The sequence below is a fragment of the Bos taurus genome, chromosome 2 (assembly GCF_002263795.3).
Source record: "Bos taurus isolate L1 Dominette 01449 registration number 42190680 breed Hereford chromosome 2, ARS-UCD2.0, whole genome shotgun sequence".
Lineage (NCBI taxonomy): Eukaryota > Metazoa > Chordata > Mammalia > Artiodactyla > Bovidae > Bos > Bos taurus.
Genome location: NC_037329.1, coordinates 127,661,202 through 127,678,440, shown reverse-complemented (window position 1 = coordinate 127,678,440; position 17,239 = coordinate 127,661,202). Strand labels below are relative to the sequence as shown.

The following is a 17,239-nucleotide window of genomic DNA, read 5'->3' as shown; positions in this document are numbered from 1 at the left end:
CAGCCATGAAATTAAAAAATGCTTGCTCCTTGGAAGACAAACCTAGACAGCATGTTAAAAAGCAGAGACATTATTTTGCCAGCAAATGTCTGTATAGTCAAAGCTATGGTTTTTCCAGTAATCATGTATGGATGTGAGAGTTGGAGTATAAAGAAAGCTGACTTTCCAAAAATTGATGCTTTCCAACTGTGGTGTTGGAGAAGATTCTTGAGAGTCCCTTGGACTGTAAGATCAATCCAGTCAATCCTAAAGGAAATCAGTCCTGAATATTCACTGGAAGGACTGATGCTTAAGCTCCAATACTTTGGCCACCTGATGGGAAGAACTGACTCATTTGAAAAGACCCTGATGCTGGGAAGATTGAAGGAGGGAGAAGGGGACGACAGAGGATGAGATGGTTGGATGGCATCACTGACTCAATGGACATGAGTTTGAGTGAACTCCGGGAGTTGGTGATGGACAGGGAGGCCTGACAGTCCATGGGGTCTCAAAGAGTTGGACGCGACTGAGCGTCTGATCTGCACTGAATTGACGTGAACAGCGAGCCGGCCTGGGGTGGGGAGGCGGGGCGGTAAGCAGAGACTCCGCGCGGTGGGCGTGGCTCTCTCCGGCCCTCCTCCAGCCGGTCCTCCACTTTACCCAAGCCCGGTTCTCTCTGCCCCGTCTCCGCATGCGCGACCGAGCCCTGGGGGCGGGGCTGCTCCATCCGGGTATCCGGCGGCCTGTGGGTGTTTTGTTTTCTTGGCTGGAACTTGGAGGGGTAGCGGGCTCCGGACTTACTGCACCGGCCAGGCTGGATTTAAAACTGTAAGTACCAGGCCGGAGTCAGGGGAAGGGAGGGGGCCGGCCGATTGAGGCCGGAACCGTCTGCCCGGCTGATGCTGCCTGGGTCGTTGCGTCCATCCTCTTGGGGAAGCTGCAGGCTCAAGCCAGCGCCTTGCTGGACCCTTTTTTCCTGCCTGCTTACTGCTGACCTGTTTTCGGCCGGGGGCGGGAGAGGGCGACCACCTTCGCGCTCCGGACTGTGCCCTCCCCTGGACGTCGCAGGATCCCTGAAAATCGAAAATCACCATGCTCCTCCCCCCCGCCTCCGCTACTTCAGATCTGCGGAAGCTGACACCCGGGAAGGAGTTTAAGCCGGCTGGTCCCCTCGGCGAGGGACATGGCCGAGCTAGAAGAGCTAGATCTAGTTCCCACGTCTTCCCAGTCGCTGGCCACCCTCTACACCTCACATCCCCGGAATCTGGAGGGGCGGAGTTTGGGGTTGAGTGTGCGGGTCGTAAACCAAAGAAAAACGGAGGATTCGGGGTGGCGTCATCGGGGTAGATCGAAAGCAAAAGATACTGGATCCTCCTAAGGATCCTGTTCCTCCTAAGGAAGATTTTTTTTTTAAAGTTAATTTTCAAAATTAGACTTGTCCTCAAGTCCTATTAGCACAGCTTTTAATTTAATTTTTAAAAGGGAGTTTCCAACTGGATTCATTACTTTTGTAACAACCCCGGTTGCCAACTACAGAGTAGCTTCATAGAGGTTAAGATTTACTGTAGGAATTTGGATGTTTGCTTGCTTATTAACAATTTACACTTAAGGCAGGCTTTTTCATATTCTGAGACAGAGATAATATGGATATGTCTCACACCGGGTCTGTATAGCCCAGCTCAAAGGAATGTTTTGTGTAATTGTCTATGGCAATTATCCGTTGTAATTTAGCAGTGGATTCCTTTTTCTTCCTTTCGTTTCATCCTTCCTTTCGTGTGTGTGTGTGTGTGTGTGCGCGCGCGCGCACCCGCGCGTGCTTAGTCGCTCAGTCGTGTCTGACTCTGCTACTTTTTGGACTGTATCCCACCAGGCTCTTCTGTCCATGGGATTCTCCAGGCAAGAATACTGCAGTGGGTTGCCATGCCCTCCTCCTCCAGGGTATCTTCCCGACCCAGGGCTCCAACCCGCCCTCCTGTGGTCTCCCGCATTGCAGGCGGATTCTTTACCCTCTGATTCATCGTGGAAGCCCCTCCTTCCTTTCCTGTCCTTTCTTTATTCCCTTTTTCCTTTTTGAATGGTCTGCGTTAATACTGACTTCAATTTCGTGCCTTTTTTTTTTTTTTGGCTGGAAAACATGTTAGAATCAGAAGTAGAGATTATTAAAATGAAACGGCTGTTCTTTACATAGAGGGCTTCCCTTATGATTCAGCTGGTAAAGATTCTGCCTGCAATGCGGGAGACTTGGGTTTGATCCCCTGGGTTGGGAAGATCCCCTGAGGAAGGGAAAGACTACCTACTCCAGGATTCTGGCCTGGAGAATTCCATGGACTGTATAGTCCATGGGGTTTCGAGGAGTCGGACACGACAGAGCGACTTTCACTTTCACTTTTACATAGAAATGAAGCCAAAAGAAAGGCTTGGAAAAAAACAATGAAGTGAAAGGACTTGATGTGAAGAAACATGTTATAGATAATGCTAAGAGAAATATTTTTCATCTGAGTCCATACTTTAACTCAGAATCAAAATTTTATCATTTGTCTCTTCACTGTGTTAATGTTCCCGGACTCTAAATATCTAAAGCACATAATAACTTAGTTTGGAATTAAAGTTAATAATCATTATAATTTTTTTCCAATATTTAGATACCCACTTTTGCTTAAAATCATCCTTTAAATTGAAAAAACAAAACCACAACAACTAAATGAGTCCACACTTTGTTTTCCAGAGTTTTGTGGAAATTCATCAAAACTTGAATCTCAAATATTCTGAAGTATATGTAGCAAATAAAGTATTTGTAACTTCATTTTTATTAAATTATTCCTAAACTGTTATTTTCTAGAAACATAAGTCAGATTTGAAGCAATTCACTAGAAGTACTATATTAAGTTAGTTTTATTTGTTTGTTTAAGTGACCTGAAAAAATGTCTGGATTTCTGGAAGGCTTGAGGTGCTCAGAGTGCATCGATTGGGGTGAAAAGCGCAATACTATTGCTTCCATTGCTGCCGGTGTTCTAGTAAGTGTCCTTGATCATTTGGGCCTTCCTTAATTTGATGTGTTTGTTTTTATGTGTTTTGAATTCTGTGTGATTTCTTTAAGTATGTACTATTTATTTTATCTTTGACCACTGAATTTTTAAAAATAAATGTTGATATTTTTATTTATGAGAGGATTTAGGTATTTCATTTAAAGAGTTGACATTATGGCTTAAAATTTGATATTATTTTTCTTTTACTGCGTAAAACATAATATAGTGAGACAGTGTATTTTATGTATTTATTCACAACATGGATTATGCCTCTTCTTAATGAGTACATGAAGTTACCAAGAAGTGTTCAAGAAACAATCAGGTCAAAACCATTCAAAAGATATGACTGCATTTCTCCATAACTTAACTTTTCAGTCTCATTAGATAAATAAAGAGCTCATTAAAATATATTGTTTAGAAGTAATTTATAGAATAAAATTCTTATTTACAAATCCTTCAAGGCATGTGATTTTTTTTTTGTGCTTTAATGTTGACATATACTCTAGAGAGTGAATTTTAAGTAAACAAACAAAAATCTAAGTTTAAATACGGCTCTTTGCCTAGCCTCTTGACAGTTATAATCTATGAAAAATAATTGTCCTAAATTTTTCCAGAGTAATGTCGAGATATAAAACTACTATAGAAATTCTGCTCTTATATAAAAAAAAAGCTTTGAATTTTAGTCTCTGAAGAAAATATCTTGAGTATGTTGGGCTCAAAGGGTTTTAAAAAAAAGGCAAAAGAATACTTGTGCTACCCAGTAAAAATGTCATTAATATAGATCTGTCTGTAACCTGATAAAAATAATTTGATTAACCTAAAATAGTTATTTATAAATAATTGCCTAAAGATGGCAGTTCCCAGAGCTAACTAGGTCAAGGTTGGAAGTGGGGATAGAGAAGGGGATTACTTTCCAAATCTGCTAAATTACATGTCAGAATTTGGTTAATATCATCTTATTGTAAGTGTCTGCTCAAGTGATAAAAAATATTTATGCAGTTTTAATGTCTTTTTTCATTTTATGTTTGCCCTTGATGATGTCCAGAGCCAAATTCAATTAAGATAAATTATCATTTTGTGTTTTAATTGAATTTAGCATCAGCCCTGAAACCGTCTGTAGACTGCACTATAGTTCATCAAAAGAGAAAGCAGTACTGCACGGCACATTTTTATTTCACAGCACCGAGAGACTAGCTAAAATTCTATCAATAATAATTATTCCCCATATTATTTTGAGTACTGTTTTTTTCATTTTCAATAATATCTTTCTGGAGGCTTTTATCATCAGCAACAGGCCACTCTTGTCAGTTCAAGTCTAAATGACTTTTTTCCTTTCTCCTGCCATGAAATATAATTTACTTCTAGTTCACAAAAATTAGATCACAGACTTTTTAAATGACAATATATTCACAAAAATTAGATCACAGACTTTTTAAATGACAATATAAAAGAATGATTGTAATCATCTTAGAAAAGAAGTTTGTGTTAATAAATAATAGCTGTGGGACTTTAGCGTATCTAATCTTTCATTAGATACTAAGCCAAGTGCTAATTATATACAAGAAACTGCTGGAACATTTAAGAAAATTTTGGACTTTATTAGAAGGGATCTCTTCACTCAGATTCTTCGCTTTTTAGCCAGTAAGATATGAAGTGACTGTCATTTCTCCTCCTGTGGTTTGTCTTAGTTTTTTACAGGCTGGTGGATTATCATAGATGCAGCTGTCATTTATCCCCGCATGGACGAATTCAACCATTCCTACCACGCGTGTGGTGTTATAGCAACCGTAGCCTTCTTAATGTAAGTATCATCGCTAGTGACATGACTTGCACAGATTGTCACAAGAGAAATATGTTTTACATATAGTTGAGTAGAGTTAAGATTTTTAAATATTACCGAATTAACATATGGGTTGCGGTTGAAACGTCAGATCATAGAGAAGGACTCAGGAAGAAAAAACAGCGGTCCTCTTTTCTGTTCTTCTTGTTTTAATATTTGCTTATTTGGCTGAGCTGGCTCTTTAGTTGCAGCATGGGAACTCTAGTTGCAGCATGTGGGATCTAGTTCCCTGACCAGGCATTGAACCCAGCCCCCTACCCCACCCCCAAATACACTGGGAGTATAGGGGCTTAGCCAGTGAATCAGCAGGAAAGTCCCCAGAGCAGACTTCTAAAGAAAGCAAGGCTGTCTCAATTTACAGTGGTATTCTGTGAAGCTCAGTGAAAGACTTTTTATGTTTGGAACATGTGTCAGGGATTGACAGAGCAAGATTTTACTGCTTGCATCTCTTCATGCTGAGTATGTCTGATGTGTACAAACAGAAAACTAGATAGGACCAAGCTAAAGATCATTCCAATCTTAGCAAGATATAATTCTAAGAATTTCATTCTCAAATTTTGACAAGAATCAGAGTCGTCTAAAGGATTTGTTCAAATTCAGATTGCTGGGCCCTACACCCAGAATTTCTGCTTCAATAAACTTGGGGTAGAAGCAGGGAATTCTCATTTTAAAGCATGTCTAGCTGATGCTGATTCTGCTGGTCTGGGGACTATATCCAGTGCTTTACAGGATACTGATTGAGGAGCCTTGCCTATTGTTGTATGAACCCATTATTCAAGACTCCTGAAGACTAAAATTTGCAGAACTCTATGGTTAGATAGCTGGAGAAGGCAATGGCACCCCACTCCAGTACTCTTGCTTGGAAAATCCCATGGACGGAGGAGCCTGGTGGGCTGCAGTCCATGGGGTTGCTAAGAGTCGGACACGACTGAGCGACTTCACTTTCGCTTTTCACTTTCATGCATTGGAGAAGGAAATGGCTACCCACTCCAGTGTTCTTGCCTGGAGAATCCCAGGGACGGGGGAGCCTGGTGGGCTGCCGTCTGTGGGGTCGCACAGAGTTGGACACGACTGAAGCGACTTAGCAGCAGCATGGTTAGATAGCATCACCAACTCAATGGACATGAGTTTGAGCAAACTCCAGGAAATAGTGAAGGACAGGGAAGCCTGGCATGCTGCAGTCCATTGGGGTGGCAGAGAATTGGACCTGACTCAGCAACTCAACAACAGCTTATTGTACCTGGCAGTTTGATGTCATGGATAATTTCCTCAGAGTCAGAGACCCTGACCTCTTGGTTCGTTTTGTTCATACAGGATTAATGCCGTATCAAATGGACAAGTCCGAGGTGACAGTTACAGTGAAGGTTGCCTGGGTCAAACAGGTAAACAGATGCAAACAACATCGTACTGTACACTCTTAAAATAAGAATTATACATGGAAGGGCCACTTGTCTGACTTCTTCAGATCGGGTATAAGATGGACATGTGTCTCAGGAGAGGTTGTAGGTTCCAAGGCCTAAGGTAAAAGTCACATTTGGTCAATGGTTGCCAAATAGTTCAGAATACAAAGTTTTGAGTATATAACCCTGTCCAATAATAGTACTGTATAGATATAAATGTGTACAGTGTATAGTAAAAAACAGTGTATAATAAAGAATGCATTATGCAAAGTGCAAAATAGACTTTCTAGTACTTGAAGCTTTACTATATAAATTATTTTCTTCCCTTTTTTGCCAACCTTACTTGATTGAATTAGCATTTTGCTACAGCTTAGATTCATAGTTTTTGGCATGTTTCAAAATACACCACATAAAATTAACTATTTTTAACTGTACAGTTCAGTAGTAGGTACATCCATTTTTATTGTGCAGCCAGTCTCCAGAACTCTTTTAATCTTGCAAAACTGAATAGGATAATAGAGTTGTAGTGCTAAGATTCCCCCAGGCCTGCCTTTCTGCCCTAAGGAACTCATGTGCCCTGGCCCCCATGGCCATGTGCCCCAGGTAGGCACAGTACAGGAAGTGTGTAGCACAGCTTCCTGTAGAGTCCAATTTAGTCAAAGATTTGAGGACACAGATACTTATTGAGCATTTTAAATGGTAAATTTATATCCATACAAAAATAAACCTGAATATAGGCAAGTTTCAGGTGACTTTTTTTGCCCCCGCCCTAATGAAATTAAAAGAACCGCAGTGGTCAATTCTGGTCTGTGTTTTCAGACTCCCTCTGGTTCACTCTCTGTTATCAATAGATGAACTTAAGTAGAAGCAATACAGATATCCTGATATACTGTGACCTTGGAAAATCTAAATGAAGAGATAAATGTTAGCACAGCTCTGAGGGTCCAGAGCTGGTTGTATTTGTGTATCATATCACATCTATAAGTAAGAGCTTATTATTTCAGAACTATTGTTTTATATCTTGGGTATGAAATCAGAAATTTACATATAACATTATTTGCTGTGTTTTATTGAGCAAGGCAGGGTTTTTATTAAAATGCATTTGTTCTAATTAAATAAACTCATCTCAGAATTCACTTTAGGCGAGCTAATGACTCTGTTCAGTCAGTCAGTTCAGTTGCTCAGTTGTGTCTGACTCTTTGCAACCACATGGACTGCAGCACCCCAGGCTTCCCTGTCCATCACCAACTCCCAGAGCTTACTCAAACTCATGTCCATCAAGTCGGTGGTACCATCCAACCATCTCATCCTCTGTCATCCCCTTCTCCCACCTTCAATCTTTCCCAGAATCAGGGTCTTTTCCGTGACTCAGTTCTTCGCATCAGGTGGCCAAAGTATTGGAGTTTCAGCTTCAGTATCAGTCCTTCCAATGAATATTTAGGACTGATTTCCTTTAGGATTGACTGATTTGAGCTCCTTGCAGTCCAAGGAGCTCTCATAAATCTTCTCCAACACCACAGTTCAAAAGCATCAGTTCTTTGGCGCTCAGCTTGCTTTATAGTCCAACTCTCACATCCATGCATGATTTCTGGAAAAACCATGGCTTTGACTAGATGGACCTTTGTGGGTAAAGCAACGTCTCTGTTTTTAATATGCTGTCTAGGTTGGTCATAGCTTTTCTTCCAAGGAGCAAGCGTCTTTTAATTTCATGGGCTGCAGTCACCATCTGCAGTGATTTTGGAGCCCAGGATATAAGGTCTGTCACTGTTCCCATTGTTTCCTCATCTATTTGCCATGAAGTGATGGGACCGGATGCCATAACTCTGTTTATTTTATAGTAAATCTTCATAAATATTATATAAATGTGATTTGTAAGTTGATTGTCTTTACCTGTTGCTGCTATGGCACCCCACTCCAGTACTCTTGCCTGGAAAATCCCGTGGACGGAGGAGCCTGGTGGGCTACAGTCCATGGGGTTGCTAAGAGTCAGACACGACTGAGCGACTTCACTTTCACTTTTCACTTTCATGCATTGGAGAAGGAAATGGTAACCCACTCCAGTGTTCTTGCCTGGAGAATCCCAGGGACGGCAGAGCCTGGTGGGCTGCCGTCTATGGGGTCGCACAGAGTTGGACACGACTGAAGTGACTTAGCAGCAGCAGCAGGCACTTAGAATGTAAAGACAAAAGTCAACAGGGAAACGGCCAGCGTCCACACTGACTGTCCTTAGCACAGTTCCCACTGTTCTTGCTTTAGACTCTGATGGCAGCTGCACGTGTTTTTCTCTCCGGGTTTTTGTCTTCTTTTGAAAAGCTAATTGAACCGAGTGCTGCCATGTAAGAAACAATTCTGGTAAAATACTGTTTCTCTTAAGGTGCTCGCATTTGGCTGTTCATTGGTTTCATGTTGGCCTTTGGCTCTCTGATTGCGTCCATGTGGATTCTTTTTGGAGGGTATGTTGCTAAAGGTAAGAGAAAACTCGGTTTACCTTCTACTTCAATGGCATTTTGAAATTCTGCATTAAAGTTGTTTTATTTTAGAATAAAGTTTTATTTGTATAGTTCAGCCAACTACTAGCGATGCATTTGTGCCCAGGAACCCCCCTCCCTAATCTAAATTTGTATTTGTTTTGTTTGTTTGCTATGTTTTTAGTATTCCTTTCTCCTGTATTTTTTCTTCTCATCTAGAGCCTGGAAGGAATGGGACACAGCTCCATACCTTGTTTCTGTTTGACTTTCAAAAACCTCAAAAGCAGAACACATATCTTGTCCAGCTATTTGGCAAGTCTTAACTTGCTGAATAATATGCAGGCAAAGCCTTAACATCCTAGAATTGAAATTTATTGAGCTCAGCCTCCTTGATAATATATCATCATCTTCTTATTAGATAAAAAAACGAATTAACACTTAATGCATATCTGCTATATAAGGCCAGTTTGAGACTAGCTAGGAAGAGACCTACTCTTAGGCCCCTGGTTGAATTTTTGCCTTGAGGGACCCCAGAAAAATATGAAATTCATTGAGTATTCTAGGTAAAATCGACTATGCTTATCATAGTAAAAAATAAAATATTAATAATTTGCCAAACCAGACCAGCAGAAATCTAATCTAGCTCATATTTTAACACTTCACTTTGTTGGATAAGATGTAATTTCTTAGATTAAAATAATTGGTTTCCTGGTTTTTTTTTATTCAAATTGTTTAAATCTTGCAGGTAGGAATGATAGGCAGTTTTAAATATTTATAGTTCTTTTATTTATGTAATTTATTATAAAACCATGTTACTAAAAATATAGAAAAGAAAGAGAAGAGAAACTAATAATCTTACTGCTCTTAAATATTTTGGTATATTTTCTTTGGTTTCTTTTGTTTCTTAAATAGTTTGTAATATAATTTTGAACCTAGCCTTTTGCCTATCATATGAAATTCCCTTGCTGCTACAAAATTTATCATCATCATATTTTAAAAACAAAAATGTTACTTTTTTATCATGTGAATTGCATAATTCTTATTCATTGTAGAAAACTGAGAATATAAAAGAGCTCAAAGAAGAAAGTAAAATTACTGATAATTCTTCTTTCCTAAATAACAACTATTAATACAGAGCCCCTTTTTGTAGAAATGTGTTCATCTCATAGACTTTGAAGTTATTTTCCTAAAGGCTTCTGAAGCCAAGTTATGCTTTGAGAATTATTAGCAGCAAATCTGTAATTTTATGAAGTGCCTTTATATAGAATCTTTATGAGTCATTCTAGTGGTAATGGTTATTTAATGTGGCTTTCTAGTACAGAGGGCCTATACAAACCAGCTATTATGGTAATCAGATTAATTTAAAACTCTTAGGAGGAAAAGTTGCTATTCATCAAGCCTCGGTTTGTCAGTGAGTGATCATTGACAGCTCCAATAGTAAAAACTTAGGAGAATTTCAACTTCAGTCCAGGATAAAATCGAGACAAAATGGTCCTTTGGCAGTCTTTCCTATCTTAGTGGCTACTTTCTTCATCCAGGTGTTTAGGCCCAAAACGTGGGTGGTTAAGTCCTGTCAAAGATGACACCTCTTTGTCTTACATCCCACAGCCTAATCCATCCACAAATTCTGTTGATTCTGCTATTCAAGTATATCCTGAATATGAGCACTTTCTATCTCTTGTGTTGCTCCCGCCCTGGTTCCATCATGAGAGTCTGTGGCCTGATTCCCTACAAGAGCTTGTTTGTGTCCCCTCCCCACCCTCACCCCGCTTCAGTCTACTGTCAGCACTGCAGCCAGAAGATCCTGCTGAAGTGTGTCAGCTCAAGTCACTTTTCTGCTCAAAACCTTGCAGTGATTTTTTGTCCTCTCACCCAGATTGAAAACCAGAGTCCTCAGCACGACTGTGAAGCTGTGCAGGATCTGCACCGCACCCACCCCCTGCGCCTCGTCCTTCTTTGACCTGTCTCCTGCTTCCCTCTCTTTGGCCCGTTGACTACTCCTCTGATGTACTGGGCGTGCTCCCAGCCCAGGGCTTTTGCGCTGCTGTTCTGCTGCTTCCGCTCGGCTCCTGCCTCACTTTCTTTGTGTCCTTACACCTTTCCATGCGTCACCTTCCCATGAGGTCTTTCTGGCCACCTGTGTATCATCATTCAGTACACTTCCAATACCTTTCCTGCTTTACTTTTTCTTCTTACTTATTCTCAACAGTGTTTAATTCCACGAAGGCAAACATTTTGCCTGTTTTCTTTACTGCATTATCCTCAGCACATTCAGCAGCACTAGTACACAATATGTGCTCGGTATTTCTTAAATAAATGAAGGAAGCTACCGTTTATTAAACCAGAACTACACTCTCATATGTACTGTGTCATTTAATACCCACACCAATCATAGTTGCCAGAAAAGTCGATTTATGTTAGGCAGGAAAACTGATATTCACCAGTTTATCAGAAACTGAATGTTTTGAGATCATGCACCTCTAACTGTTACAATTACTTTTATAGAAAAAGCCATAGTATACCCTGGGATTGCTGTATTTTTCCAAAATGCCTTCATCTTTTTTGGGTAAGTTTGTTTTGCATTCTTCATCCTATCTTTTTTTTTTCTTTTTTTTAAATAATACTTAGTTTTATGTCATTTACTGTATTTAGTTGCTTAATTTCCCCCTAATGCCTCTCCCTCATGTTATTGTCATAAAATATGAAGAATGAGACTGAAACAGATTTTTAATACGTGGGTTGGTTTACTGCCAACCTTGGAAACATACATTGATTTTTTTTTAAATGCCACCACCTCCTCTTTAATGAAGAATTGTGATTCATGTAGATTTAGTTATCTAGCACTGACACTGTTCATTTAAAATTTATATCTCTAACAGTTGCTTTTAATGAAAGCCTGCTTAAAACCATTTCTCCTTAAAATTTTGTTTCTGGATGCATTTTATGGTTCTTTCTATCCTTGGTGTCACTAGAATTTGTGTGTGATATTTGAGGTGTAAAGCCTTGACCTTTTTTTATCCTTCTGATGTAGAGACAAATTAAAAGATTACTTAGACCCTAAAAACCTTAATATTTTTATCACTAATCTTTTCTAATGTTCATTCTTTTCTGGACATATAGGGCATGCCCTTTCCCCTTTCCCTAGCCTCCCTCTTCACCCACCTCCCAAAAAAACAACAGAAACTTCTCTTTATCCTATGTATCAGGAGTTCTTAATTCCCATTCCATGGTTAGGCTTCTAAAGATTGGGAACCACCAGACATGTCTGCGTTGCAAGACATTGGTTTTTCTGTTTATTTCTGGGAAGAAAGCCTATGGCTTTCATCAAATTTTCAAAAGTGTCCTAAATCCAGAAAAGGTTTTTTTAAAAAAAACAAAACTGCTGTATATTCTAGGACAGTCTATTCTAGGACTGTCCCTTCCCTTCCTTGTTCCTTCCCACCCACCTCCTAAAAGGAAATAGATAACTCCTGTCTACTTGAACCACTCAATGGAATGCTAATAGTTACCCTTTAACGATAGCCAGCAGTTGGTATTCACACTTTTTCCATTCCACCACAATGCATTTTTGCAATTTTATAAAGTCAATTTAGAAATAAGAAAAATGTGAATTTACATGTGGCAAGATATACAGCCTCTTTGGGTCATACCTTGCATCTTGAAACCAGTGAAGAAAACCCAAGAGTTTTTTTTTTTTTCTAATGTTAAGCCATTGATTTTTGTGCAGAAAATAATAATGCCCAAAGTTCCTTGAGCACTTTTTATGTGCAAGGCACCATTCTTAGTGTGTTACACGTGTGCTCCCAATTGATTCCCAAAACTCTGAAGGTGGCTCCACTGTTACCATCATTTTATATGTGAGAAATAGGCACAGAAATCATGTTCCAGACCATGTGGCTAAAATTCAGACTATCTGACTCTGAAGTTCAGGCTCCAGGAGGATGGAATTTCAAATGAGTTTAATTAACATTTTCTCCTTTGTTGAGTCTTCAACCAGTTGCTTAATATTAGTTCTGTTTCCTTCCTGCCCTCCCCCCTCTTTTTTTTTAACGAATGTAACACTGTACTTGAAAAATAGGAAGTGAACCAACCTCACTCCCCAAGTTATGTAAATTTGGTAAATATGGGTAGATTTGTTATTTTATAGGGTGATGTATTATAGCATGTGTTTATTAGAGGGACAGTGTTAGTGTTTAGAATTTCTTTTCCTTTCAAGCTATAACGCTGAGGCTTGAACGTCTTTAAAGAAGGACCAGGCATCTGAGCTCAGTACTCCAGAATCTCCACAGGGTTAGAGGTGCTCGTGGGAATTCAGTGTCCCACAACTTCAGCCAACGGAAGGTAGCGTAACAGGGTCAGAGGCAGGGGTCAGAAAAGCTTCAGATGGAGTGATGGGGAGGGGACTTACCAAGAACCAGCCAGGGAAGGGCAAACAGCAGCCTTCTGTCTTATAATCATTATTTACTCTAGCAGAGGTGGAGGATAAAGTAAGTTCCACTTTGAGATGCTATTTCCGGCAGAGAAGTTCCTCTGTCAGAGCAGGGAGGAGGAGCCAGAGGATTAAGAGATTTGTGGGAAAATGTTATCTTTTCCAATGAGGGAAGAAACACATAAATTCATACAGTAGTTATCACATTTCACAAAACCTTAAAAACCAGTTGCTGGCTTGTCTCAAATTAGTTATAAAACATTATTTTTCTATGCAACAAGTTTGGTTAATTTCTCATGTATTGCTATTGTACTCATTAAATCCAAAACTAATTTGGTTTTGTGAAAATACTGTAAGCAAATAGAAGTTAAATCCAGCTAATAGACACTGTCGTCAGAATAGTTGTAGCAGATTGCCTACCATTTTTTGATTTAGAACAGTTCTTAGCAACAAACTTAGAAACTGTTGTTTCAGAAATCAGAAACAGAAATCAGTACCAAAGGTAACCATCTGACAACGCAAGAGGGACTGACTCTTGCCTAAGAAACTCTTAAGGTTGCAGATTGCATCTGGTGACTAGGGTTTCAAGTTAAGCCATGCTTCTTTTAAGCTCTCTGTGAAGTAGGGGCCCCTCATACCCAACTCTAGTTTTTCTTTTTTTGTAGCAGTAGTTTTGAAATTACCTGGAAGAACACAGATCAATCGCTTTTTGGAGGTTTATGAAATCCTTTATAAAGGAGAATTCCATGAGAGGGTATAGACGACTTCCTGGTCGCATTTTTTTTTTTCATCAAAAAACACTCAAGTGCTTCCCTTTATAAAGGCCTGTGAAACCTACTTTGTTTTGGCTGTGCTGAGCGGCTCACAGGATGTTAGTTCCCCAACCAGGGAGCAAACCCAGGCCCCCTGGAAGTGCAGAGTCCTAACCACTGGACCGCTAGGGAATTTCCTATGAAACGTTTTAAAATTGACCATTTTGACTGAGTGTGTATCTTTAAGTATACACTGGAAATTGGAAAACAGATGAGAAAACAAATGAAAACCAGCAGATGCCATTGTAGTGTCTACTTTTCATTTCTCCCTTGCCTTAGCTCCCCAGCATCCAAGCCCTGATGAGTTTGCTTCTGAACTGTCGTAACCCTCCTCTCTTTGTGTCCATTTCCTTCGTTAGGTTCAGTCATTCTCATCCTTTCATGGGCACTTCACACTCTTGACTGATATCTCTCTTGGGTCCGGTTTCCCTGTATCAGTGTTCTAAAACACTAGGAAATGGCAGCCCACTCCATTCTTGCCTGGGAAATTCCACGGTCAGAGGAGCCTGATGGGCTGCAGTCCGTGGTGTCACAAACAAGCCTGACCCCACTGAGTGACTAACACTTTGATAGAAGAGATTGCCCCTAGGGGCCATCCAGCAAAATTCAAAACAGTATTGTTTTGTTTTTTTGAGCTGACATTTAAAAATGAAGGTATTTTACCTAAAAATCTGAATTCTTGAAAAACTAGAGGATCTGCCGACCCTGGGTCCTGGTTCAGCAACAATCATCTGGAGCCGAAGTTGTTTCTTTTACCCGGAGATGCGTCTCTGCGTAGTCCCAGCTCCTGCATTGCCTGTGCCCAAGCTGCCTTTAGTAGATCGCAGACTAGTGCCCGCCCGCTTGACTCATCTGAGGCTCCTGAAGGCCCCTGTGGGCAGTTTGCCACTCTGGTCAGTTGGCTTGCTAAATCCTGGCCACTGCCATTTCTCATTCTCCTTGTCTCTTAAACTGTACTCTAGCCATACTGGACTCTCCGCTGCTCTAATACACCAGAGGTATTTATATCAAGGTATATATGAATTAGCCAAAAACTTTGTTCAGGTTTTTCCATAAGATCATACAGGAAAACCCAAACGAATGTGTGTGTGTGTGTTCTTAGGCATCTGCCCTCTTAAATTGAAGCCTTAAAAAATAGCTATAGACACTTCCCAAAATAAAACCCAGAGTGTAGGCTCTGTGAGGGCATTTCCTGACACGTCCACCTCTGGGGCTTTGCCTGAGGTGGTCTTTTATTCCTCTTTGCCTTTTTTATTTTTCCTCTCTTTGCCTTTTGATCTACTGTTTCCTCCCCTAAAACATCTTCACGATCCCACCAGCTCCTGCTTCTCCCACCCTGCCATTCAAACTCCTGCTTATCCTTCCATGTTCTTCTAATATCACCACCTCTGTAAGTCCTTTCCTGACACATTCAGGCAAAATAAATCCCCATGCAGGACTTCCTCGTGGTCCAGTGGCTAAGACTGCGCTTGCAATGCGGAGTTCGACCTGGGTTCAATCCCTGGTCGGAGAACCAGATCCTAGATCCCACATCACACTAAGACCTGGCACAGCCAAATAAATAAATATATAAAAAAATAAAGACATCCCCGTACGTTCTCTGCTCCCTTAACATGTGGTATATATGCCTCTCCCCACCCCTGACCCCCCTTACTTACCACATTGTGTCATCGAGAGCATAAGCAACTTGAAGGCCGGGCCTGTATCTTTACCTTTATAACCCTAGCTTCTCGCACTGCCATCTTGACTCAGAAAAGACTTGTTAAAGGAAATAGATAATATCAGACATATAACGGTTACACACTAAACACTGGTTAACTTCTTAAGAGGGGTAGGAGAAGTTCAGGTTGCAGGATAGTTTGTGGTAAACAGCACAGCTGAGTACATCGGCAGAGCTTAATACCATAGAGCGATCAGTTTCTGTTCTGATACATCCCAGGGGTTTTTTCCATACAGCTCATCAGTTATTTTGTCGCTAGTTTCCCACAATTCTAAATCTCTCGTCGTCTTTTTTTCCCAAACTCAGCCAGTCATGTGATATTTCTTGTTCTTTTCACAGAGGACTCGTTTTTAAGTTTGGCCGCACTGAAGACTTATGGCAGTGAAAGCTTCTGATTCGTCACTGCCCAGCAGCCCTGCGTGGGTTTTGTTTTTGTTTGTTTTTTTTTTTTTTTTTTACTACTCACTCCCAGTCTTTTGTAATGCCATTTTCTAAACTTCTTTCTCTCAACTTAAATTTGTATAATACTAAAATCACGAAAACTCTCTCTTTAAACAACAACCACAGCAAAATCTATTGTGATATACATTTGATTACATTTGATTAACTTGTAAAATGTTGAAGAAAAGTGTTTCACGTGAGAAATTTTTATTACATTTTATCATGTTTATAAAAATAAATCACAAAAGAAATCATGGAAACATCTTACATGAGTATTTGTCATATCTAAGGTCCAAAACTTCAGTTAAAATGTTCTGAAGATTTAATGTGTTTATTTAAATGTGGCCTGTTCTGTGTCAAATATCAGATGAACTATAAACAATGATGAAATATAAACACGTTCTTGTTTTTAAAAACCATTCAGTGGTCAGAATTCTTTCTCACTCTCCTTTGTGTTTGGTTTATTAATGCATGGTTTTGCCAAAAATTCTGTAACTATTTCAGTGTAAACAGTTACTGAGGGTCTCCCAAAGGGTGAGTGAATATGTTGAAAGAGAGAAGTCCCATAATCTGGCCACCAGTTTCCTTAGAAGTGTCCCTTCGTGCCACTGATTGTGGGGAAGGGCAGTGGCAATGACTCAGCTGTGACCCTGGGCTGGTGGGACGCTGACAGTCCCTGCACAGCCACCACGGAAGGAAAGAGGAAGCGGATAGGGACTTGCTCTTTACTCCCGTGACTGACTGTCTTGTTGGTTTGGTAATAAATTGAATTCCATTTCGTTGTATCTCTGCTCAACCACTAAGCTCAAAATAGACCAAGTGAAGTCAACTATAATGACACGTGTTCAGCTACTGGGAGCTCTCAGTCTGCTCCTCTTTGGAATTCTTTTATCCCCCAGGCTCCCCACTTAGACATAATGGGAATTTTTTTTCTTTAATGAGCTAGCTAACTATGTGGGTACATGTTCTTCAGAACTAAAGCTTGAAGTGTTCTGTCATATTAATAAAGCTTGCAACAATTAGCAGCTGTTCATTAACCACCAAATACCTCTCAGATGATTTAGATTGTGGTGCCCTTTCTATGCCAGCCACAGTTTTCTCCCAGTCTGTATGTTATGTTTTGT

General features: G+C 40.2%; 1 protein-coding gene across 1 annotated transcript; it reads left to right on the top strand.

The window, feature by feature from the left end:
- The first annotated feature begins 732 nt into the window (after positions 1 to 732).
- Positions 733 to 16,532, top strand: TMEM50A (transmembrane protein 50A). The gene is given in 7 exon segments (NM_001075163.1): positions 733 to 807; positions 2,889 to 2,993; positions 4,694 to 4,806; positions 6,160 to 6,227; positions 8,620 to 8,712; positions 11,219 to 11,279; positions 16,014 to 16,532. Coding segments are annotated over 6 exon segments (474 nt in total). The 5' UTR covers positions 733 to 807; positions 2,889 to 2,900; the 3' UTR covers positions 16,060 to 16,532.
- Positions 16,533 to 17,239: the final 707 nt, after the last annotated feature.